The 22261-nt window shown below is 29.5% G+C and overlaps 1 protein-coding gene across 1 annotated transcript in view; it reads right to left on the bottom strand.

Annotated features, from left to right (window-relative positions):
- Window positions 1-22261, bottom strand: part of LOC135950764 (gustatory and odorant receptor 21a-like) — a 206155-nt gene that overhangs the window by 148673 nt on the left and 35221 nt on the right. The window contains exon 2 of the mRNA XM_065500297.1: window positions 16607-16736. Coding sequence (XP_065356369.1) covers window positions 16607-16736 — 130 coding nt within the window. The remainder of the gene's footprint in view (window positions 1-16606; window positions 16737-22261) is intronic.

The following is a 22261-nucleotide window of genomic DNA, read 5'->3' as shown; positions in this document are numbered from 1 at the left end:
AAAGTACCATTGATTATCACTTTTAAATTCGCATTCACTAAACCATAACCCGTCAAGTTTGAATTTTAGATTTGTATATCATTTCCTATATTATCAACTAATTTTGTTTCTATAATACTTAATATTTAATAAATTATCACAAAACCGAAACCGATCGGTTTTTAATTTTATAAAACCGAAACCGCGGTTTTGAAATTCTTAGATTTTTTGGAAACTCTAGGTTCATTATTATAGGAAATTCAAAAAAGTACCATTAGAATATATAAAAAGTACCAAAAAGTCTCCCCCTAGAATTCTAACTCACTTAGGACCATGTATGCTTAATTTCATGTTTTTAAGTCCATTGCTATAGAAAATTAAAAAAAGTACCATTAGAATAAACAAAAGTACCATGAGGTATCCGCTTGAATTTTCAATCACTTAGGACCATATACGCTTAATTTCATATTTCTAGGTCCATTATATTATAGAAAATTCAAAAAGTACCATTAGAATATAGAAAAAGTACCAAAAAGCACCCACTTGTAGTTGCCCATCCACTCGGGTCCATATAACCTTTATTTCATGTTTCTATGTTCATTGGTGAAGAAATTACAAAAAGTACCATTTGAATAAAGAAAAAGTACCAAAAAGTCTCCCCCTAGACTTCTCACTCACTTAGGAGATTTGTGTTTAATTTTGTGTTTCTAAGTCCATTGTTATAGAAAATTCAAAAAAGTACCATTAGAATATAGACAAAGTACAAAAAAGTATACACTTGTGGTTTTCCAGTCACTCGGGTTCATATAAGCTTTATTTCCTGATTCTAGGTTCATTGGTGAAGAAATTACAAAAAGTACCATTCCAATTAGGAAAAAGTACCAAAAAGTCTCCCCCTAGAATTCTCACTCACCTAGGACCATATATGCTTAATTTCATGTTTCTAAGTCCATAGTTATAGAAAATTCAAAAAAGTACCATTAGAATATAGAAAAAGTACCAAAAAACCCACACTTGTGGTTTCCCACTCACTCGGTTTATATATAAGCTTTATTTCATGTTTCTAGGTTCATTGGTGAAGAAATTACAAAAAATACCATTCCAATTAAGAAAAAGTACCAAAAAGTCTCCCCCTAGAATTCTCACTCACTTAGGACCATATATGTTTCATTTCATGTTTCTAAGTACATTGTTATAGAAATAACACCCTGTTAGTTAAGTTTTGTATGAATCCAGGAACCAACGTTAAAAAAAATTATAAAAATTGGCTTAATAATTTAAAATCAAATGTATTTTCCCCATTTTATCCCCTTTTTGGTACCTTTTTTATCCCCATGGTAAAATTTTATTTAAATAAATGTCTATATCGTGGTGGGAGCTCTTAATAAAATATTCGTATGTCTATGTCAAATTATAGAAAAACATATTTTATGAAAAAGTAAAAACAATTTTTATCCCTTAAGGGTTCGAATTTCCAAAAAGTACCAAACTTATATTTTTTGATAAGTAAAGAATACCATTTAAAATTTGTTTATTGGTTTAAAAGATACATAGGGTGCCAAAATACAGTTTTTACCCGTTTTCTCAACTAAACCATAAGATATACCAGAACATTATTTAACATTCAACACTAACAAATATTGAAAATAAAAGCTGTTGTCACGGTCTTGATGAGTTCATAATATTAGAAAAAAATATATATTTTGTTAAATTTTTACCATTTTAAATTATAAATAATAACCGTCACATAAAATGCAAAACAACGTAAAAACAATACGAAAGTCGAATGTTAGATTGATAATGACGAAAACATAATACAAAAATATGGTTTTCATCCTGTTTAACACTCATTATTGATCTGGCAGCACATGTATAGATTCTGCACAAAAAAGAGAAAACACTCAATTGTCTGCACAATTCGAGTAATATTCTCTCTCTTCATAATGAGTGGAAAAATTAGTTTGATAAACTACTTTGTTATTTTCTCGTCCGCATAATTGGCTTTTAAAGCAGCGATGTAAAAATTTGCCCGTCAGGTAGGGATGCCAGATTCAGATTCGAAAAAAGCTGGACATTGGGGTTCAAAAAGCTGGACAAATCAAAAAAAGCTGAACATTAAAAAATTGCTTAGAAAATGTTAATTTTGGTTTTTTGTAAATAATTTTTATTAAAAGGTATTTTTTAAAAATATTTAAAAATATAGAATTACAATTAAATATTTTCATTTAATTCTTTAAAATTTATTTAACTAAACGTAAATTTTTTCGGTTCAGTCTAGGGTTCCTATGCGGGAAAATTTTCGGGGCAATTCCCGGAATATTTTTTTGTAATTTTTCAGGAAATTTTCATCGGGAATTTATTTATAAGTTTTCTTCTTATAGTTACAATATTCAGATTCGTTGTGATGGCCAATTTTTTGAATAATTGCAAGAATCATTACTTTTGAAATAACCGAATTATTTTCACTCATTAAGAATGATCAAATTAAAATTTTATGTTCTTAAATGAATTATTAAGGTGCCTAACATTACAACTTCTAAGGATATTTATATTTAGAGAAAATAGTAACAATAATAGTGGTTTATATTTTATTATACACATGATTTGAAAAATGTCTATTTCGAAACTAACTACACATGTTTTACAGATTTAACATAGTCGAAATTCTTAAATTTTTTAATAACACAATAGAATTTTTTAATACCGATCAAAACTAGAGTGTAACAATAAAGGGAAGATAAAAAGTCCGAGAAATGTGCCATCGATTTTACTACTACATATCAAAAAAATCATTTTCGAGACGCCCAAATTTCTCAACTTTTATTTTTAAGGTTTTTTTAGATATAAAAAAATCGTCAGTTTTTCCAAAAAAAAAAAAGTGTTTTTAAGGCTTTGGAAAAGATTTTTGTCGAAATTTTTTTATCGTTAATTTAGCTCATTTTGTAGGAATGTTAAAAAAAATTCATTTCTTTAGAGATTACTTAAAATAGTAAACAGTCTTTCAGAAAAAGCGTTGCTACTGGTATTAAAAATTCGAAACATTCAACTTTTCTTAAATTTCCAACAAGTAATAAATAATATGGATAATTTTGTCGAAAATTTATATTTAGCTGGACAAATTAAATTTTAGCTTGAAACTGGACAAGCATCAAAAAAGCTGGACAATCCAGCCAAGTCCAGCTCGGCTGGCAACCCTACTGTCAGGGGAGAAATGCTTAAGGCAAAATAAAAAAAATACACGATCAGGAGGTTTCAGTGCAAGCGCAGGCTGGCTTCAAGAGTATAAAGCAGCAACTCAAGCTGTTCAAAATTTTGAAAAGCCATTGACTGGGCTGAGAACAATACTAAAGATTATGAAAATATCTTAGTTTTACAAATTTCGTGATTTAGCAGTACAAAAAGCCAAAAGTCATGTACAAAACAAGCAACCATTAATGATTTATTTGTTCCTTTATAAAAATATAATAAAATGTACATTTTTGACATAAAATTTTATGAATTTTTTCAGTCTCGATAAAGTGAATTTATTGGATAAAGTGAACAGGCCTTGTATTAATTAGTTCACTCTATCCCGACCCCACTGTATTTGTTTATGATTTTTGTATAAATTGTTGTTGCATTTATACTGCAGTTACAGAACACATGTATGTACACCAGGGAAAGGCAAAATGTTTGGAAAAATCGGTAAAACATATATGGACAAAGATATGTGGAAATACGTTGACCCACCTCAGCGAACATCCGCTGTTAATAACATGATATGACCGAAACTAATGGAACTAAAAATGCGAAATTTGGTCCGAATATTTTATAATAATAGAATTATAATGATATAAATGTGAGAAAATATGTTTATTTAAAAAAAAAAAGTTGTAGAAAAATTGTATGTGTTCATGGTGAATATGTATGAATTGACACAGTCGAATAAAACACACTTGTGTGTTAAAACAGTCCTCATGCATACATATTTGTGGAAATATTTGAAAAAATAATTGACAATTATATGGAATTTAGCAAACAATTTTTGTCTTAAATTCCTGGCCACCACTGTATGTAAAAAAAATTAGTTTAAATTAAATCATTAACAAACAATATATGTATGTATTGATAAAAATGTCCACAATAATATGTTGACGGTCTAAATACAAAAAACACTAAAAATAGTAACAAAATCACCAAGTTGGTTTTTTGGTTATTATTTTCAAAACAGCTGATACGATCTTACGGCAAAACTAACTACAATATAACAGCATTCAGAACGGCACAGAACAGAAACGTTGCAGAACGCAAAGACTAATGGAGCCTTTACTCTTCTCTTACGTACGTGTGCACACGCATTGTAGAGAAATAAACAACTTTTAATCAGTCTAGCTTGAGAACTCAAACAAGCAGGTTGTGTATCGTTTTTTATCGTACAACTTAAGAATCAGCGTTGCCAGTGAAAAAAAATATGTCCCAACATTTAAAGATGTATGATGAACAATATGAGATTTTACATTTTTAATTGGGGAAAAGCGACGAAAGTTTACTGGCAACACCGATTCGTGGTGAGAGAGTGTATAACTAATACAATCGTAAAATGCAATAGTATAGGTTGCCTTTCCCTGATGTACACACATACAGCAATTTTATATCATAATTACCTACTTGTGTATATAACAGGGAAAGGCAACCTATACTATTGCATTTTACGATTGTATTAGTTATACACTCTCTCCGCTCTCACCACGAATCGGTGTTGCCAGTAAACTTTCGTTTCTTTTACCCAATTAAAAATTAAAAATCTCATATTGTTCATCATACATCTTTAAAAGTTGGGAAATTTTTTTTTCACTGGCAACGCTGATTCTTAAATTATGCTATAAAGAAAACGATGCACAACCTGCTTGTTTGAGTTCTCAAGCTAGACTGATTAAAAGTTGTTTATTTCTCTATAATACGTGTGCACATGTACGTAAGAGAAGAGTAAAGGCCTAGTTAGTTTGTACGTTCCGTTCCGAATCAGCTGTTTTGTTTTTAGCATAGGGAAAGTTGTGTATGGCGTTAAGGCTGGGTTAGCCGACCGTTGATGTAATGTAACCATAATGTTGACTTAACGTAACACTTTAGTGCGATTATAGAACATTAAAAACGTGTCATATGTTTTTGACATAAACAAACAAATTTAAACAGCTGTTTGAAAGTGTTATCAACACAATTGTTCTAAATACTGTTCAAGCGATTTTATAATTTTTTTCTGCGATTTAAAAAAAAAATAATTAAACTTTTTTGGTAATAGTACTTACATATAAACCGTATATTGTTACACATAATGTATTCATCATCATTGTGAAGTGCTTCGAAGTGACTTCATATACAGTGTAAGACAAAAATGTGTAAATGATGGTCATATATTTACACTTTGTGACACCATTTTTAAAGTGCAATGTTTATAAAGAAACGTTTTGTGTTTTTTTAAACAATATTTATTAAGGATATTTTAGGACTAAATAAATAAAATATTTCCTTAATTATACTCCAGTAATCTAAAAAAAATAACTGCAACCCATTTACACACTTTTGGCGCAGATTACTAAAGTAACTTTTTTAGTACTTCGAATAACCTGCTTTCGCGTCAATGGCAGCCTGAATTCTGGAGGCCAGTTTGCGACACCAGTTTGCGACACTCTTCTTGCATTATAGATCCCTAGATATCATGGGAGCGCTCCTAGAGCTGAGTTGTGTTTCTAAATGCATTTTGATAATTATAAACGCGACGTTTTAGAATTCGCACCAAATTCTCAATCGGATTTAAATTCTGAGATTGTGGGAGTCAATCTAGCAATGTAATTTTGGCGGTTTTTAAAAAATTAAGTTTCTTTTTAGACTTATGTTTGTTGTCGTTATCTTGTAGTATCACAGTGTTTTCAATTTGTCCACGCCAATCATTCAGACTATCCACATCTGTTGTCTTGATAATGTCTATATACATTTCTGCATTCATATTACTACCAATTTTATGGAGTTTTCCTACACCTTTCGCAGAAAAACAACCACAAAATGGCAATATTCCACCACCATATTTCATAGTCGTCATAAAATCACGGTCTTTTAATGGCGCATTTCGTTTTTGGTAGTCATATTTTGGTCCATCAGTTCTAAAATGGTTAATTTTCGATTCATCTGTACAGATAACTTTTTCCCAATCATCAAAGGTCCATTTCTTAAAAAAATTTACAAATGTTAGTCGAAGAGACTTGTGTCTTTCAGTTAAACAAGGTTTTTTAACAATCTTTATTGCATAAAAACCACATCTTTTGATTTCTCTAAGAGATGCACGTTTTGAAATCTTAATTTGGTAGCATGAAGATAGTTTTGATTGTACCTCACGGGGACTATTTTCTTCTCCTGATGCAACTAGACGTTATACAGTGAGACCATCTTTTAACAATAGAATTGAATTCCGTCCACAAATTGGTGCTGGAAAAGCCAAACCACATATATTCGCTATGTTCTCAACCGATTAAAAGAAATATTGAATTTGGTGGATATTTTTCGATGGGAGATACCATTTTTCAGCTGCTCGGTAACAGAATTTGCAACTTCAGTGATAATCTTCTTCATATTCAATATTCCTTAAAGAATTGTAAATTGTTAACTAGTAACATGTTTTAACTAACTGTCATTAATGAAATTGATTAAAATTGTTCTTTTTCTAAATAATAATAACAAGTTTATTTAACTTTAAATTCAGTTTTTAACTTTTTGATATCCTGGTATTTAAATGCCATTACTTGAAAGTAATTTTTTTGTATTGCTATACTTCACTAATCATGATCTTCATATTGTGTAAAAAATATTGTCAGATTGGTAAATGTTGAGCATAAAAATTCAAATTATAGATATTTCCAAATTTATTTACACATTTGTGTCTCGTACTGTATGTTTATATTAACCCATTAGGAGACAATTATAAATATTATTTATTACCTTGTCATACAGACTTTATTTATTAAAGGTCCGATAACTTAAAAATTAATTAATATTGTATTATACTTTATACTAAGGGCCATTATTACAACTTGCCTTTATGTTCGCAATAGTAATAGTTAACTTTAAGGGTACCTTTTTCTATTGCTAAAATTTTAACCTTTCACTATTTCGAACATAAAGGCAAGTTGTAATAATGGCCCTAATTTGTTAATTTAATTTGTCTATACAAAATATTAATTTAATATTTTCAAACTTATTACTTTCGACTATTATTAGTACATTTATAAATGATTGTGTGAACTAATTTGTATAATAAGTAAATATTATCATAACAATAAAAAAATTTAGTTTTTAGTAAGAATTGTGCTAAATTTCCCAATTATTGATAAATTCACTGACATTTATTGTTGTGGGATATGCTAGTTCCTTTATCCCCTTTTACAATGTTTTTTATTTATATATTATTGAAATATTTAAAACATTTTTAGCAAGGCGTATTAACAAGGTGAGTGCATAAAATCAGCTGTTTCTTAATTCGCTGTGGTTTTATGTACACTATATGTCAAACTTTGTTTATGTTTACATTTGTTATTGTAAATAACATAGTAATATTTTAATTCGCCTTGATTTTGACATTTACCGTACATTTTATCAAAAACAAATTGCCTGTTGTTTTTGCATTGTTGTATTTGTTGCCGGGACGCACTCACCTTGTTAATACGCCTTGATTTTTAGAACATTGAAAATATTGTTAAGCGTTCTGAGCAAAGAATAACAAGAAGGGAAGGCTCTCTCTTTTTCTACAACAACAACTTCTCTCTCTTCTCACATACAAGTAGTATGTGAATTCAACACACTTGAGAGAGAGATTTATCTTCAAAACTTTTTATTGAAAATTGCGATAAAATTGCAATTCTAACACACACTTTCACAAACACATACAATTTTTTAATTTTTTTCTACACATTTAAACCATTAAATTAACCGAAACATTCTTATTTGGCGCAAACGAAAAATATATTTTTTTATTTTTTTTGACATTCAATTTTTGGGTGTTGAAATTAAAACTGAAAAAAACACATTTGTAAAATTTCGTATTAAAAAATTAATACAAAATTCAAATAAGTTTAATTTTTGCAGACATTATTGAATAAAAAGATGAAAAATCTATTTATAAAACCTTTCCAGGTCAAATATAAAATAAATAATTTGAGAATTGTTCGAATTTTTAAATTTAATTGTAATAAAATTTTGTTATAATTTTTAAGGTCGCTTTTTTACAACTATGTGTGTTTGAGGAGTGTGGTGAAAGTGGTTTTTTCACCAATACATATAAACAATATATTACTAATACATTCATATAGTTATTTTTTTTTTGACAACCGACTTAGGTTTTTTTGACAGCGTTTCACTTCTTGTTAATATTCTTTGGTTCTGAGCATAAGTATTTTTTATACAAGACTTTAAAATCAACAAGTTGACAACACCGTTAGTAAATGTCACGTTGAAACGTAAAGAAATTCTGTTTTTAACAGGTTCAGACGTTACAGTTACGTTACATTTTGTCACTATAACTGCTTTAACTACTTTACACACAATAGAAACGATCAGCTGTTCCGTTCCGTTAAGGTTACATTACATTACAGTCGGCTAATCCACCCTTTAGTTTTTCTGTAACGTTGCCGTTCTGTTGCGGATGAATTTGTTGAAAACAGAATTTTGTCCGCAACGTTAAGTGACAGCTAAAACAGCTGATATCATATATACACCTAAATGCCAACAATATGAGAGCAGTGGTGCCAACATTTTTGAAAGGGAAATATTTATTATTAACAAAAGAATAAAAAATATAATATTTTCAAAAAAACATTGAAATTTAATAAAATAAATATAAATTTCTTTTAATGTATGTAAAAAAATTAGTTTAAATTAAATCATTAACAAAAAATGTATGTATGTATTTATTAAAATGTTCACAATAATATGTTGAAGGTCTAAATACAAAAAACACTAAAAATAGTAACAAAATCACCAAGATGGTTTTTTGGTTATTATTTTAAAAACAGCTGATACGATCTTACTGAAAAACTAACTACAATATAACAGCATTCAGAACGGCACAGAACAGAAACGTTACAGAACGCAAAGACTAATGGAGCCTTAAATGAAAAACGCGGCGCCCATGTTTTGCCTTTCCCTGGTATATAAGTTGATGTTGTTGCAGTTAATTTCCTTTTGCTCCTGTTGTACTTATACCTGTGCCTTTTTTGCATTTACATATATTTATCTTACACATAAAATTGTTCTTGCACAATTATTTTCTATACTGCTTATTTTTTTGTTTGTTCTTCTGTTACAAATTTTACGAAAGGAAACATTTGAATGTACAACAGTTTATAATAGATTTTATTCATAAAATGAATGATTCTGTTATTTATGGTATTTGGCTGTTGTTGTCACATTTTGTTGTTCCATTATATATCCTTATTAACCGCTTTACATACAAAATTATTTTTTTTTCTTACAAATTTTTCTGGACTCCTATTACCACCAGCATGAATACATTTGAATTCGTATAATAATATCCTCCGCTAGCTATCCTTTGTCCAGAATCTTATTTAATTTAATTTTCACTGCATTGCTTCTATTTTATTGCACTAAAATTCTTTATTAACACACATTTCAAATCAACTTCATAGTTTTTTTCACATTTTTCTAGTCAATGACTATATGCGGCAAAACAAAACCATATATGTGGCGGAAATATTTTAAAAATAAACATTTTCGCTTTAAACATTTTTAACTTTGCACAATTTCGTATTTTACATTTTTCAACTTCGTATGGTTTGGTAGTCTACTTTTAGCATCTTCCATATTTTCATTGTTTGAATTTTTCACTGCGCATAACGTTTGCAATTTATGGTTTTCACGCTGCAATTTGTTTGCATGTATGATGTTTTTGTATTAAATTTTTTGTATATTATACACAAGCAATTTCATTTGTTTTTGCTAACCATAATTATACATATATTTAGGCAGCAAATGTTTTAAAAATGAAAAATTTTCATTTTGTCTTCTAGCTGCAACGTAAAATATTGTGTAAGGCAAAATATTTTTGGAAAAACTGATGCATCCAGTGCCTTAAAAATCGCTAAAATGCCCATTTTTTAAATTTTTTTAACAAATTTTTCACCTTTTTTGCTCAATAACTGGATTACAAATCCAATTATGGACTGAGCACCATGAAATTAGGTCGTGTGATTTGTGTCTATATAAAAGTTATTTATCATGAATTTGGTATGTATACCATAATTTTTTACAGATTTATGCACTTTAAAGTGATTGTCGGAAGCGTGTCTTATATGTGAGCTATGACTAATTATGGACCGATCATAAACAAATTCGGTACATATAATTTGTTCGGCCCAAGGACGAAAACTGTTGAAATTGGCTGAAATCGGTTCATTATTTCACCTAGCCCCCATACAAATGTCCTCCCGAAATTGGACTTTATCGGTCATAAATGTTTAATTTATATATGTATATACACAAATTTCGCTCCAAATAAGTTTTATATAAACCCTGCTATAAACCAATTCCATATATGCACAAGCTTCATGGTAGAAATATTTGTCGCAGTTTTTCCAAAAATATTTTGCCTTACACAATTTTTTACGTTGCAGCTAGAAGACAAAATGAAAATTTTTCATTTTTAAAACATTTGCTGCCTAAATATATGTATATTTTTGGTTAGCAAAAACAAATGAAATTGCTTGTGTATAATATACAAAAAAATTACTACAAAAACATCATACATGCAAACAAATTGCAGCGTGAAACCCATAAACTGCAAACGATATGCGCAGTGAAAAATTCAAACAATGAAAATATTTAAGATACTAGATTTTATGAATAAAATCTATCATAAAGTGTTGTACATTAAAATGTTTCCTTTCGTAAAATTTGTAACAGGAGAACAAACAAAAAACTAAGCAGCATAGAAAATAATTGTGCAAGAACAATTTTATGTGTAAGATATATGTAAATGCAAAAAAGGCACAGGTATAAGTATAACACGAGCAAAAGGAAATTTACTGCAACAACATCAACTTATACATACAGGTAGGTAATTATGATATAAAATTGCTGTATGTGTGTACATTAGAGTGCTCCAAGATTATATGGACGAAAAAAACTTTCTAGGTACAGGCCCCCCCCCTCTGGAATTGTTCTATGTATTGTAGAAACACGTTGTGTAAAATATTAGGATGATAGGATAACGTTAACTGGTGGCGCAACGACGCTGAAGTTTTGTGGTGCATTTACAAGGGGAAAATATGCAATTTTTTCAGTTTTTGTAAAAATTTTGCCATTAAATAATGACTTTTACAATTTAATTTAAAAGAATCGAAATGTGTACGTAGTTGTCGTTACAATAAGATATAAGAGACAAAAATTGGTGAAAAAATGTTAAAGTTATTAAAAAATCGCCAGGCCATTAACGTGTCTCAGGCCACTAGAACAAGAAATTTATGAACAAAATTAACATATTTTGAGAAATATTAAAATAAAAGCTTATTTTTACTTAAAATATATCCATATTTACTTGTATATGAGTTTTTGCCCTCGTAGGATACCGTTAACCTATTCGCAGGTATGACCAAAAAAATTAAATTTTTTTAACGGCAGTTTCAAATTTTTAAAAATTTTGTTAAACAAATTTCAGAATTTTTTGATCATCACATGGGGATTTATTGACAACATAATAGGGAATAAAAATGTGAAAAAAGTATGTCAATACCTCCTATAGTTTTTCCGTACCTGCGATATAAATTTTGCGATTTTCGAGAAAAACAAATTTTTTGGCCATATTTTGGGGAATGACCAAAATTTCCTTACTGTAATGATTTTTAAGTAAAAGCTATTCAGAATAATATAGTCCAGGTAATTCTAAATATAGTCTGAAAGTTTTACTAAAATCGGAAAACTTTAACCCTTAAATCGTGAAGGTCAAAGGTCAATTTTTTCAATATTTGGAATTTCTCATGGAAAGATAGCGAAATATTATATATTTTTGGGCCGATTTTGATGAAACTTAAGAAAAATATAAAATGAAGTCTAGTATTCACAATAACAGTACAAAAATGGAAATTAACCCTTAAGAGTAATTGGGGTCAAAATGAATGTGTTTTTCGTGATTTTAAAAGTTGAGGGTCATTTAGACCCCAAGTGCTATTAAGGGTTAATTTCCATTTTTGTACTGTTATTGTGAATACTAGACTTCATTTTATATTTTTCTTAAGTTTCATCAAAATCGGCCCGAAAATATATAATATTTCGCTATCTTTCCATGAGAAATTCCAAATATTGAAAAAATTGACCTTTGACCTTCACGATTTAAGGGTTAAAGTTTTCCGATTTTAGTAAAACTTTCAGACTATATTTAAAATTACCTGGACTATATTATTCTGAATAGCTTTTACTTAAAAATCATTACAGTAAGGAAATTTTGGTCATTCCCCAAAATATGGCCAAAAAATTAGTTTTTCTCGAAAATCGCAAAATTTATATCGCAGGTACGGAAAAACTATAGGAGGTATTGACATACTTTTTTCACATTTTTATTCCCTATTATGTTGTCAATAAATCCCCATGTGATGATCAAAAAATTCTGAAATTTGTTTAACAAAATTTTTAAAAAATTGAAATTGGAGTTTTGAAACTGCAGTTAAAAAAAATTTAATTTTTTTGGTCATACCTGCGAATAGGTTAACGGTATCCTACGAGGGCAAAAACTCATATACAAGTAAATATGGATATATTTTAAGTAAAAATAAGCTTTTATTTTAATATTTCTCAAAATATGTTAATTTTGTTCATAAATTTCTTGTTCTAGTGTCCTGAGACACGTTAATGGCCTGGCGATTTTTTAATAACTTTAACATTTTTTCACCAATTTTTGTCTTTTATATCTTATTATAATGACAATTACGTACACATTTCGATTCTTTTAAATTAAATTGTAAAAGTCATTATTTAATGGCAAAATTTTTACAAAAACTGAAAAAATTGCATATTTTCCCCTTGTAAATGCACCTCAAAACTTCAGCGTCGTTGCGCCACCAGTTAACGTTATCCTATCATCCTAATATTTTACACAATGTGTTTCTACAATACATAGAACAATTCTAGTGGGGGGACGGTCAAAATTCGCAATTTTATTTTTTTGGAGCACTCTAGTGTACAACAACCCAGCGGGAAAAAGATGCAGTAAAGAGGCATTCCTAAAGGCCTTCTTTTGCAGACACAAGGACTTCTAGCCGCATTGCAAAATCATTTAAATTTTACACGGCGTGTCATTGCGAGCCAAGGCCTTGCACACTCGCTGCTGTTAGAGGGCTGATAGAAGGCCTACTTAGGAAGGGCTACTAGAAGGCCTACTTTGAAAGGGCTTCTAGAAGGCCTAATTGGGAAGAGCTATTAGAAGGTATACTTTGGAAGGGCTATTAGAAGGTCTACTTTGGAAGGGCTATTTGTAGGGCTGCTATATGGTCTTTTGCCTGTTCAAAAACCTGTTATTACTGCTCTAATGAAAGGCCTGTAGAGGAATGACATATGGAATGCCTAGAAAGGTAGGACTACTGCAAAGTCTTATGGAAGAGCTACATGAGAAGGCATAATAAAGTGTCTAAAAGAGAAAAAAAGCATTAGAAACTAGACATCAAAGGACGGCCTATGAAAAGTCATGCAATTTAAAGTTTTATAGAACGTCTACCATGGAAGACCTATTTAAAGTCTTATTAGAAGATCTATAATAAGAATAAGAATTAAAATGAAGTTGTTTGCAATTTATTGTTGTAAATTTTTTAAAGAGAGTTAATCAAAGAGATGCAGAGTATTTTATTTTTTGATGTAGACTATTTTTATTTAACCACTTGTTATTAGAAGGGGATTTATAGGCCTTCTTGAACACCTTCTAAGAGCAGGCAGTGTGGAATTAGTATCGCATCTTTTAGAATGTGTAAGTATGCCTTTTAGAAGGCCTAAAAACTGAAGTCCTATAATTTTTTCCCGCTGGGAACAATTTATGCAAAAATCATAAACAAATACATAAATAGGTTCAATCGTGATCGTGAGTGATTTTGTAGCAGGAGAAAAAAGGATAAAGAGGAATGATAGAAAATGTAAGCATCAACAAAAGAAAGGAAAAGAGTTAAAAAGGGATAGAAAATGCAACAACCAGATTATGGAAGGACACATGCATGAAAGCAAGAATAATTTATCACTACAAATGAATACAAAGAGGTTATAAATAACAGGAGATACGAAATTTAAGAAAGTTCCTGAAAATATAATTCTGCAATGAAGAAAATTTTACTGTATACAAATATCAAGTGAGAGCGTAAATAATCGACTTTGTTTGTGTTTTTAAATGCTCATTCATATGTATCCATTCGTAGTATTTCTAACATGAGAACAAAAAAACAAATAAGCAACAGAGAACAAATTATACAAGGCACAACAAATTTGTTACGTAGGCAAGAGTGCAGCAGGAGAAAAAGGAAATACAACAACAACTACTTAACTACTACCTCAAGTAATTCTGAAATACAACTGTTGTATGTGTGTCCTCTAGCTGCATAAAGCAACAACAACACATGCAAAAAATAGGAACAAATACAAAGCAAAGGAATTTCTAGACATATGGTGGAGTAGCGTTGCAATTAATTGCATTTTGTTGTTTCTTTACTGTTAATGTAGAAAATTAAAAAGTCAACAACAACTTGTGCAATCTGAAATGCAAATGAGTATGATTGGCTGAGCGTTTGTAACAGGAGTAAAATAAAAAAAAGTATAGAATGCTAAAAAAAAATATGTATTGTGAAGGATAGGAATGCAGTGAAAGTACATTCAAGAAGGTTATGAGCAAAGGATAGCGGATGATATTATTATTGCATTGTTTGTGTAGAACTGATTTTTGTTGAATACCGTTACAGATCATTTTTTATTACGCATTTTGGTTTATTTTTAGATCGAGGAATTTTTGTCATGTGCACTGAGTTGTTGTTTTTTGTAAAGGATTTTTGTGCGTATTTGTTTTTTATTATTTGTACACTTGTCATTGTGTAATGCACAGTTGTTGTTGACTTTTTAATTTTCTACATTAACAGTAAAGAAAAAATTTATGGTATTTGGCTGTTGTTGTCACATTTTGTTGTTGCATTATATATCCTTTATTAACCGCTTTACATACAAAATTATTTTTTTTTCTTACTAATTTTTCTGGACTCCTATTACCACAGCATGAATACATTTGAATTCGTATTAAAAAAGCCAATCAATCAAAAAATTCAATAATAATATCCTCCGCTAGCTATCCTTTGTCCAGAATCTTATTTAATTTTCACTGCATTGCTATCTTTCACAATACATACTTACATACCTCAAAAAATAAAACTTCTATTTTATTGCACTAAAATTCTTTATTAACACACATTTCAATGCAATTTTTTATTTTGTACACCCAAATCAACTTCATAGTTTTTTTCACATTTTTCTACTCAATGACTATATGCGGCAAAACAAAACCATATACATATGTGGCGAAAATATTTTAAATATAAACATTTTCGCTTTAAACATTTTTAACTTTGCACAATTTCGTATTTTACATTTTTCAACTTCGTATGGTACATTTAGCATCTTAGATATTTTCATTGTTTGAATTTTTCACTGCGCATATCGTTTGCAGTTTATGGGTTTCACGCTGCAATTTGTTTGCATGTATGATGTTTTTGTAGTAATTTTTTTGTATATTATACACAAGCAATTTCATTTGTTTTTGCTAACCAAAAATATACATATATTTAGGCAGCAAATGTTTTAAAAATGAAAAATTTTCATTTTGTCTTCTAGCTGCAACGTAAAATATTGTGTAAGGCAAAATATTTTTGGAAAAACTGCGACAAATATTTCTACCATGAAGCTTGTGCATTTATGGAATTCGTAAATAGTATTTATATTTTTAGTATGTACACAATGAAATATTATTTTGTTAAATATTTGTTGCAGTTTTCATGTAAAATTATGAATTTTTTTGCAATTTTTTTACTAATATAGTAGTAATTTTAAACTCTGGTTTATAGTTTGTATATTTTCAGTATTTGTGCACATTAATATGATAACGATTCATATTTATTGCGCAGTCGGTAGTCAAATGTAAAAAACTTTTAACTAATTTTAAACCCTGGTTTTGACAGTTAAAGAACATTGTAGAAAGTTCACCAGAGATGGCGTGTGTATAAATAGTGGACATGTTTGCAGTCGTGAGTTCAGTTTGTCAGAGACGCTATTCGAATAAACATCAACTGAGTGCCTTATAGTGTGCTGTATTTTTTATTTGCAATCAAAAGTATCCAGTTTATTTAAAGGAAATAAACCAACGTTTTAAAACGCTTAAATCGTAACAATACTTTTATACGGAATGACAAAATCAATATAACCCAACTTTTTGAGGTAAGTATAAAAATAAAATCAATTAACAAAGAGATGAGATGGAGGAACTGAGTTTATTTTCAAAAAGAAAAAATCGGGCTTATTTATTTTGTGATTTGGACACTTAAGCTAATATACCTATAAATTAATCCATATTTACCATCCATAAGTCGACTTAGACTGTATAAAAACACTATTGAGAGTAAAACACATCCAATGAAAAGAATAATAATTAAAGCATTTAATGTTGGAAAAGTTAACGTTGTTCCAGTGACACGATAAAAGCGAACCTAAAATAGAAAATTAATTAGAATTAGTTTATAAGAAAAAATCTTAGTAGTAATTGTTTTATTTTTTTTTTAAGTTTTAAACTTAAAAATTTTTTTTATTAAATTAAATTATAAATAAGAAATTTTTTTTCATATATGGGCAATTCCAAATCATCGTACGTGATATTTGTACACCTATAGAGTGGAATAGATTTTGCAAAGATAAGAGTATCTGAAAAATAATTTGGTCTCTATGTTCCATTCAGAGGGTACTATATTTTAAAATAATAACAAGTTCTTTCGAAACATTGTTGTTCAAAATATCGAGCAAATAAGGGTATAACTTACGTGACATAAAACGGAAGTCATTTGTAGAAATATGCGAACATTTTCGAATCGTGAGAGGCGTTATGTTTTCTTTTAATTTCTTACACTAAACGAAATATTTTTCCTTTACAATCCGTCATATTCAAATAAAAACAATCTTTGGATGATTTTATAATAAATAAAATTTAATATCATACGTGACAAACCGTACGTGACAGATTTTTCTCATATAATAAAACATACATATATTCTGTAAATATATGTATACAAAAACTAAAAATATGAATAAAAAATATACATTCGGTTTCAATAAACAATTTTATAATAGCAAATAAACAATCAGAGTCAATTTCATTTCATACTATATGCTAATTCGGAACTTAGTTTTAAACCATTATTTTTGGCAATAAAATGTTGTAATAAGCTCTAAATACTTACACATAGCATTATTTTATTGTTTTCTCCTATTCAAATCATCTTGAAAAAAAGTTTCGAGGGTTTTCAGTTGTGGTCAGGAAGTTTTAAAATGACTACCACTTTTTCTCATTTTGACTCTCTTGAACTTTACGCCATTTTGCAACATCTGGCATCTACTAGTTAATTTTTCATTACTAATCAATTATTACAAAAGAAAGTGAAAATCTGGGAATCCCAATTTTGGCTTTGACTTGTCGCTTGTAAAGGTACTTACAGAGAAATATTAATTTAAAGTTTATTGTTGCAATATTGGTAAGCTAAGGAGATATTGAACAACTACTGGGAATCTCCGCTTTAGAGAATAGCACAGGTATCAGTCAGGCAGAAGCTGTTAGCGATAGCCTTTTTGAAAACTTCAGGACTCTTTCGACACGGGAAGGCAAAGTCCGATTGAGCTAAAACTTTTACAATCGTATTTTTACACTAAAAGGAACAATTCTAGATGTGAGAACTTAAACATTTTAAGAAAAAAATTCTGCCCTTTCACAAAAAAAACCCTAATATATATTTTCCGCATCTTTCTGAAGCCATCTGATGTTATAGGAAGCTGAAATTTGGCATACTTAAAGTACTTTCTCTGCGAAAGATTGTAACAGAGACAGAATTTTGATTTTACGCCTGTGAGTGGCACTTTCCGTTTTTAATATTTTTCTATATAACTCACTATTTTTTGTAAGGGGATTTTACTTTTTCACAACTTTCTGAAGCAATCTGATTACATATAAGCTGAAATTTGGCATACTTAAAGTACTTTCTCTACGGAAGATCGTACTTTCTCTACGGAAGATCGTACTTTCTACGCGGAAAGTCTATGGGCGGCACGCAGGGCTATTGATTTTGATGAAATGGAAGAATCAAATTTTTACATTATACCGCTAATGCCATCTATTTATATAAAAAACGGTTGGACCGATTTTGATGAAATTTTCAGGCAATCTTCAGAATAGCTCAGCGGGTAATTCGGTCAATGGGGGAGGGGTGTGTAAAAATCAAATCTTTACATTATACCGCTAATGCCATATATGCCATATCTATGTATGTATATAAAAATGGATGTTTGTATGTTCCGAATAAACTCAAAAACGGCTGGATTGATTTTGATGAAATTTTCAGGAAATCTTCAGAATAGCGGGTAACACTATAAAGTCAGATTTTTTATATTTGCTCTAAAAAAAATTTGTAAAAATCAAATTTTTACATTATACCGCTAATGCCTATATATAACAAGTAGTATTGGTCATGTGGATAGTCCTAATGGAGCCACATTTTATATTTCCTGATATTAACTACAATTTTCTACTCTTCAGTTATATAACTTTTAAGTTCCCAGTAATGACACATACAAAATATTAGTAGTACCACATGTTAAGGGTGACTATTTGAAGTGATTACAATAGTATGTTCGTGGTTTTAGTAACTTGCACTAATCTAAACGTGTAATATTTCAATATTTCGAAAAACTCAAAGAAAATATATCATAACAACCACATTTATCTACTGAAAAATTCATACAGCCTAACTACAAAAGCCATTTTAAGTCCATAAAGTTCATTATTTTAAATTTCGTACCATAAAACAAATTTCAAATATAACTTAAAATGTTGGTTTATTATTATTTAAAAAAAAGCTTTTTGTTTTGAGCTTTTATGTAAATTTTTTTTATTTTTTTGAAATTTCTTTTTTTTATTTACATTCATTGAAAAATATTTTCATTTATTTGAAAGCTTTTTTATATAAAATATATCTTTTTTTTAATTTTTTGAAATTTCTTTTTTTTATTTACATTCATTGAAAAATATTTTCATTTATTTGAAAGCTTTTTTATATAAAATATATCTTTTTTTTGATTTTTTTTTTATTTACATTCATTGAAAAATATTTTAATTTATTTGAAAGCTTTTTTATATAAAATATATCTTATGGTACGAAAAAAAATAAAGTTCTAGAAATAAAAGTTAAAATAAAGAATAGAAATAGGGCAGAAACTCTCCTGTCAAAGACCTAACTCAGTTGTCAGAAACCTAAGTGCTAAGAATGTATTAGTAGAAAAAGCTTTGTGAAAACAAAAACAACACTCGTATGTGTAATTATTTTGAGTAATTTTTTTGTTTGAGCTTTTTTCTAGTTTTCCTTTCACCTTCTGGTTTGCCGCCTCATAAATTAAACCTCAAGGTCGGTGCTGTTGTAATGCTTCTGCGGAATTCAGGACTCTGTAATGGCACAAGATTGCAGGTGGCCAAACTTTCGAAAAACCTCATACATATGTGCAAATATCCTGAATTAAATAATCTGAATCATTTAAGTTATATTTTAAAAAGTAAATCAAAAGTATATTAAAGGGTTAAAATCAATTTTATTCTTCAAAAATCCTCAATAAAATAATAATTACGTTATTAAGGCAAAAATCAGGTCCAAACACAATATTTGGCAGTTTAAAAAATGTGTGGTCAAAATTGATATAAATTGTGAAACAAATTTTAAAATGGGTTACTTACTACTTTGTAGTACACAATACAATATTTTTATGTTTGTTTCCTTTAAAAATCAAAATTTTGATCAGCACTATTGAAATGGACAAGGTTTTTTTGTTTAGGGTCATTGGGGGTTAACCATGTGCCATTAAGGGTTAGTTTCCATTTTTGTGAATATTGAAAAATTTTATCTTTACGATATACTTTCAGAGTATATTTGGAATTATAAGGACTATAATATTCTGAATAAGTTTTATTTAAAATTGATAACAGTAAGGAAATTGGACTCATTTTCCAAAATCTGGCCACAGGTACGGAAAATCTATAGGAGATATATGCATAATTTTTTCATATTTATATTCCCTATTATATTGTCAATAAATCTCAATGATATGATCCAAAAATTCTGAAATTTGTTTAACAAAATTTTTAAAAATTTGAAAATGGAGTTTTGAAAATGCCGTTAAAAATTTTGTTTGATCATATCTGTGAATAGGTTAACGGTATCCTGTGAAGACAAAAACTCATATACAAGTAAATATGGATATATTTGAAGTAAAATTGAGCTTTTATTTTAACCATTAGCATTTTTGCAGAAAAAGTTTTTTTTTTTATTTATTGTATCTTCATTATTTAATGAACTAACAATAAGTGGTTCAAATCTTATATCTAATAATTATTATTTAATTAGTCCAGTCAGTGCCGGACGAAAAAATTTTGTATTCATGGTTTTTTTGGTTAAATTGGCAGTCTTCCTTCTAGATTAGGTCTGCTGTGTCCCTAGTTCACTTCCGATTGTTGAATTATTGTTTGGTTGATATGAATAGAGGAGCATGATTCTCTACGCAATGTAAATGTTATGTGTGTACATTTTTGCTCGTTGACTTTAATTTTCCATTGTTTTAACCATTTTTCTAATTCAAATATGTGGTTTTGTAAGTAACGAGACGCTTCTTGAGGATTTTCATGAATGCTTAGCAGTATCGTCAGCAAATGTTGATGTATGAGTGCGATTGTTAGTTGGCATATCAGACGAATATATCAAATATAAAAAAGGTCCCAGGATACTGCCTTGGGGGACTCCAGCTTCAATGGGTTGTGCAGTACTTAAAAAGTTTCCCTCTTTAACCTTAAAAGTTCGACCAGTTAAATAGCTTTCCAACAGCTTATGTGTGTTTGCGGGTAAATTTTGACTCAGTTTGTATATTAATCCAGCATGCCATACCTTATCAAACGCTTGAGAGATGTCGATGAAGAGTGCGGAACAGTACTTCTTTTCTTCAAACGCTTTTCTCACCATATTTACAAGTCTATGGGTCTGTTCGATAGTACTGTGTTTTCTTCTAAATCCAAATTGATGATTCGGAATACAATTGTTTTCAGTTAACATCGGGTACAACTTGTTCATAAGTATCTTCTCAAATAGCTTTGATATATTAGACAATAGGCTGATGGGTCTGTATGATTCTACTTTTGTGTGATCTTTTCCCGGCTTGGGTATCATGGTAACCAGTGAAAACTTCCATTCTGGAGGATAATATTCAAGTCGTAATATAGCATTAAAAATAAAAAGAATTATTTTTATTGCTATCCGGGGTAGCTCCATGAGCATCTTGTTGCTGATCTTGTCCATACCAGGCGCTTTCTTGGGATTTAAATCAACAATAGCATTTTCGATCTCTCGAATCTCAAAACGTAGGGGTACGGCTGCTCCAAAATGGGGTGCAACAGGTGGCAACTCAATTGCTTCGTTTGATGTGTTCGGTGTAAATACTTTTTTTAAATGATTAACAAACAGATTCCCTTTTTCAGTATCATTTCTTGCCTAACCACCACTTGAATTTCGCAAGGGGGACTTACATATAACGGGTCTTTTAAGACTTTTTGTTGCTCGCCATAATGAGTAATCCGATTGCGGGGTTGCGTCTAGGCTTTCTAAATATTTATTCAATGATTCCATTTTTCGAAATTCCAAGAGCTTTTTAAGTCTTTTTATACAATCTTTAAGCTTCGATTTTAGTTGGGGGGATGTGTGCAATTGCCACTCTCTGCGAAATCTTCTTTTTTCATTTAAGAGCCGTTCGACATCTGCAGAATTAATTCTATTATATCTGCTTTGTCGGTGGGTTTGGGTAGCATGTTGAGCAGCCAGTTTGAGATTTTTATCGAAATTGATAACAGAGTGATAGATGTTTTCTGGTGTTCTTAGCGGTATATTTTCCGAGCAATGTGTACTGAGGTATTTTTTATATTTGAGCCAATTTATTCTTG

Source organism: Calliphora vicina, chromosome 1 (assembly GCF_958450345.1).
Source record: "Calliphora vicina chromosome 1, idCalVici1.1, whole genome shotgun sequence".
NCBI lineage: Eukaryota > Metazoa > Arthropoda > Insecta > Diptera > Calliphoridae > Calliphora > Calliphora vicina.
The sequence above is the reverse complement of the archived record's forward strand: the minus strand, read 5'-3'. Positions and strand labels throughout refer to the sequence as shown.